Source organism: Charadrius vociferus, unplaced genomic scaffold (assembly GCF_000708025.1).
Source record: "Charadrius vociferus isolate BGI_N301 unplaced genomic scaffold, ASM70802v2 scaffold59, whole genome shotgun sequence".
In the NCBI taxonomy this organism is placed as follows: Eukaryota; Metazoa; Chordata; class Aves; order Charadriiformes; family Charadriidae; genus Charadrius; species Charadrius vociferus.
Genome location: NW_009661371.1, coordinates 8,560,121 through 8,564,078, shown reverse-complemented (window position 1 = coordinate 8,564,078; position 3,958 = coordinate 8,560,121). Strand labels below are relative to the sequence as shown.

At 47.2% G+C, this 3,958-nt stretch overlaps 1 protein-coding gene across 1 annotated transcript in view; it reads right to left on the bottom strand.

Moving 5' to 3' along the window:
• Positions 1–432: 432 nt before the first annotated feature.
• M1AP (meiosis 1 associated protein) overlaps positions 433–3,958 on the bottom strand; it is a 29,396-nt gene continuing 25,870 nt past the window's right edge. Inside the window, exons 9-12 of the mRNA XM_009893745.1 lie at positions 2,679–2,820; positions 1,899–2,105; positions 865–1,020; positions 433–573 (exon numbers count right to left, since the gene is read on the bottom strand). Coding sequence (XP_009892047.1) covers positions 433–573; positions 865–1,020; positions 1,899–2,105; positions 2,679–2,820 — 646 coding nt within the window. The remainder of the gene's footprint in view (positions 574–864; positions 1,021–1,898; positions 2,106–2,678; positions 2,821–3,958) is intronic.

The window sequence follows — 3,958 nt, the reverse complement described above, 5'->3', positions numbered from 1 at the left end:
CTGCTCCCGCAGGATGAGAGCAGCTTGACGTTACTGCCTACTTTATCTATCTGACTTCGTCACCACCCTGCTTGCAGCTTTTCTGCACTCGCTGACAGCAATCTGTGGTTTGTGGCCTGTGCTAGCCTAGTCTCAGAAACCAAAATTTGAGGCATGCTGCTGATGTGTGCTGACAAGAACTGGGAAATAGGGGGTGCTGCAGGGGATAGCTGAAACTCTGGACAGAGGGCCCCAAGCTAGCAGGCTTCCTGCAGACCGATGCGGTGACTAACAAAACCATAAAACAAGGAGGAACAAACGATGGGAAGTGCCTGTCTGACCAAGGCCAAGGTTAGTGTCTTGCCTGACCGCTTCCGGCCCAGCGCATAAGGCTTGGCAGCTGAGCAAGAAGCCGTGAGTGCACGTGAGCAGGCTCAAGCAGCGCCCTGAGGTTCACTGCAGGAACTCTTCATACTCTTTGGAGAGCAGAGAGTGCTCAGAGGAATCTCTCCTTACCGCTGTTGGTCTGAACACTTGAACAGGAGAAGGCACCATCGGAAGGGGCGCCACAGTAGCCTTGGCTCTGCTCTGATGCTGCAATACAGGGACAAAATACGAATGCACCTTGTGGAAGAAGGCAGTGGCTTGTCCAACAGCTCACTGCCCGATTGTGTCTGCATGTGTCAGCTGTTCAGCATCCCCCTCCTCAATCGCATGAGCTTACTCTATGCCCATCCCTCTGCTGCAAGCGAATGTTGCCCCTGCCATATGCTGCCTTCCCTGTACCAGTACGGTGTCAGGGAGCTGCCCTCAGCCCTTCTGCAGGAAGCAGAGCAGAAGGGCAGACCAGAGAATATCTAGACTAGCCAAAGGCAAGAGACGTACCTGCTTGGGTTGATGCCGCTCTGGTCGCTGGTCCCTGGGCTGGGCCTGCTGCCTGTGCAGAGGTTTGTACAACACACTCTTCAGGTATTTGTAGAGGTTGCTTTTTAGGTGCAAGGGGTTATAAGCAACTTCCACTTCCAAGCTGTTCAGGGCACTCTGCTCAGACAGAAGAAAGAGCCTAGTGACTATGAGATGTGGCAGGGTTAGGGTTAGGGTTAGCAGAGGCTGTGGAGTTTGCTTAGAGGTTTTTTTTTTGTTGTTTTTAGTCGAGGGCTTTTTTTTGCAGGGATGAGTGGTACAGACGCTCCATGCCACCCTGCAGGGATGGGAGAAGAGATCTTTGGCTGTGCTGCTACCCACAAGGACCACTCTTAGTTGTGTAAAGAACAAGAGACATCTGCAATCAGGTCTTAATGGATTTAAGCATCCCCTTGCAGGATGCAGTCCTATCCTCCCCCATGCCCAGAATCAGCCAAGCAGCTGGAACACCCTTTCTAGGCACTGTCGCACTCAACTCTTTGCGTCATAAGGCCTCTTCCCCCTTCCCCCAACAGGCAACATTGCTCCAAAGGAGAGGCATTTGCTATCCACGAAGAAAGCTGTAGGATGTATTGGCTGCTTGGAAGAAGTTTTGGAGTGCTCCCTCATACTCCAGCTGTCACTAGACATTTTCACAGCTGTTTCCTCCTCCACTCATCTGCTTAGACCTATAGTGAGGGTTGTGCCCTTCCTGGCGACACCCGAAGCAGAAGCAGACAACTCAGGAGAAGAACATATGGATGCACAATAGGAAACGCACAAGCCTGAATCTATTGGAAGAAACAGAGATAGTTTAAGTATTGATTTATCTTATGCCTAAAGCACCTCTCTCTGCAGTCTGACGAGATTCATGTTCCCAGCAATGAGGGAGATACAGATACATCTTCAATAGCAGCTGCATGTCCTGTGCATAAAGGCTGATCATTACTCTGATCCCTGTTTGTACAACGGGGATCTTTTCCATAGGTATTCGTGCAGGGCTGTCAATGACTTACCTCTATAGGGCCATGCACTCTCTCAGGATGTTCAGCAAGGAGGGGTGGGAAGGTTGACGGCAGCAAGAGCTCTCTGATGGCGACCGCTTTGACCAGTAGAGTGGCAGAGTCGGAAGGGACAATGATGTAGTAGGAATGCACCACGATGTTCCAGTTTGGACTAGGGTTCTGTGGCTCATGTTTGGCCAAAAGCATCCACTTCCTTTTCTAGATGGCAAAAGCCAAAACCAATATGAACAATGGGCAATAGCCACTTCCTTCAGCACTTTCACCATAGGTGCTGCTGGGTTCAGGAGCAGAGACATTTTTACACATCAGAATAAGAACACTCTTCTGCATTATGGTTGAGGATAGTATGTTAGTTTGTTGGGGTTTTTTATTTTTTTTAATTGAATGCAAGACAATTCTTAAGAAAAGCATGCAATTTTGCTTTATGACTTATCAGTAATGGAAAGTCCTCCACACCCCAAGCCTTGCTTAATTATTTTCACAGTTAAAGACGCACGTCTAACTCCAATCCTGACTTTTGCACTTTATCCCTCCAAACACTGGATTTCTGATAGGCTAGAGAGTCTTCTCTAAGGTTTGATGTGCTGCAGTGTCTTTCCAGTGGAGGCATTGGCTGGAAGGATTACAAGCCCAACTCTGGTCCATGAGATAAAGCTGCAGCTTTTGAAACATGTTGTCTGCTGCAGGCTAGACAGATGTTACTAGACGTGCACTAACTGTTCCTTTCTATGGCAATCCCTCTCCATGAGACTCCAATTTTCACACACTCACCAGAAGACTGTGACATAGAGCATGGAAGCTGTGCTGGTTTATCTCCAGTTCATCCCAGTCTAGCTGCCAGCAGCTTGTGGGCTTGATGATGAAGGGCAGGCCATACAGTACAGACTCACAGACGCCTTCAGACTTCAGTGCCCTGCAAATACACAGCTCCTGTTAGTGAAGCACAGCCGACATAAAACCAGCAAGAAGACTCTACCAGGAGATGACTAGCTCAAGTGGCTATGGCAGTATCAGCTGCAATACTGCTACAAGCACTTAATGTCTGTATTGCTGTGGCCTGTCACTATGAAACCTTGCAGAAAAGTCCAATTGCAGTGAAAAGAGGCTTTCTTGCTCGTTTCCAGATTCCCTTGTATCTGCATTCACAAGAGCACGCCAAGAAGCAAAGCCAATCTTCATGCACTTTGTATACAGAACAGAGAACAGGTTGTTAATCTGGCCTCTTGGGCAATAACTCACCCAGGCAATTACATCACTTCCTAAGTGATTTTTACTGGATCGTGGTTATCCTTCTCTTAAACTGACACGTGCTCTACTCCTGCACAGAACCAACATCCCACCACAAACACCACTACAGACTTTACAGTGTTTGAAATTGCCTGTCCATAGCACACTTCTGCTTCATGACAGGACATTATTAAGCAGCTCCAGTGCTTTGGCTGTGGGCCATTTATGCACAATTACTGAATGCTCATCAGCTACTGACACAATGAGAATAATTTTAAGAACAACTGTATAGTTCAGAAATTACACATTTTTTCCCCTATAAATAAACCTCATAAAAGACACTAGAGAGCATCACTCTTCTTGTTATGCTCTGTGCTTACCCGCCATACGCTGCTGACGGGAAAGTGAATAAATGGTTACATGAATTCACACAGTACTCTGAGGCTTTGCTTGCTTTTTTACTACTCATCAACTAGTTAGCTCTGGCTCTGACATCCAGTTAATTGCTGTGGCCTCATTAGGTAGTGAGAGAACACCAGAATATACGAAACAATGGCTGCAATCTACAGAACTTCACACTGCAGGGAAACACTGTTGCACAAATGACATTTATGGAGTTATACTCATAAAATGCTAGTGTCATGGTAACACTGTTTTTGACTCTGTGCTCCTGTCTGCATGTGTGGGATGTGCTGTTCCATTAACCCTAAGAGTTTCGGGGGTTGAGGGTATCTTACGTCAGAATTTTGCCCACTAGCACTTTGAGTCTTCCAGCGCTTTATGGTGATGTTACTAGGTCCTAGGTGAAATTGCACAGAAAGAGT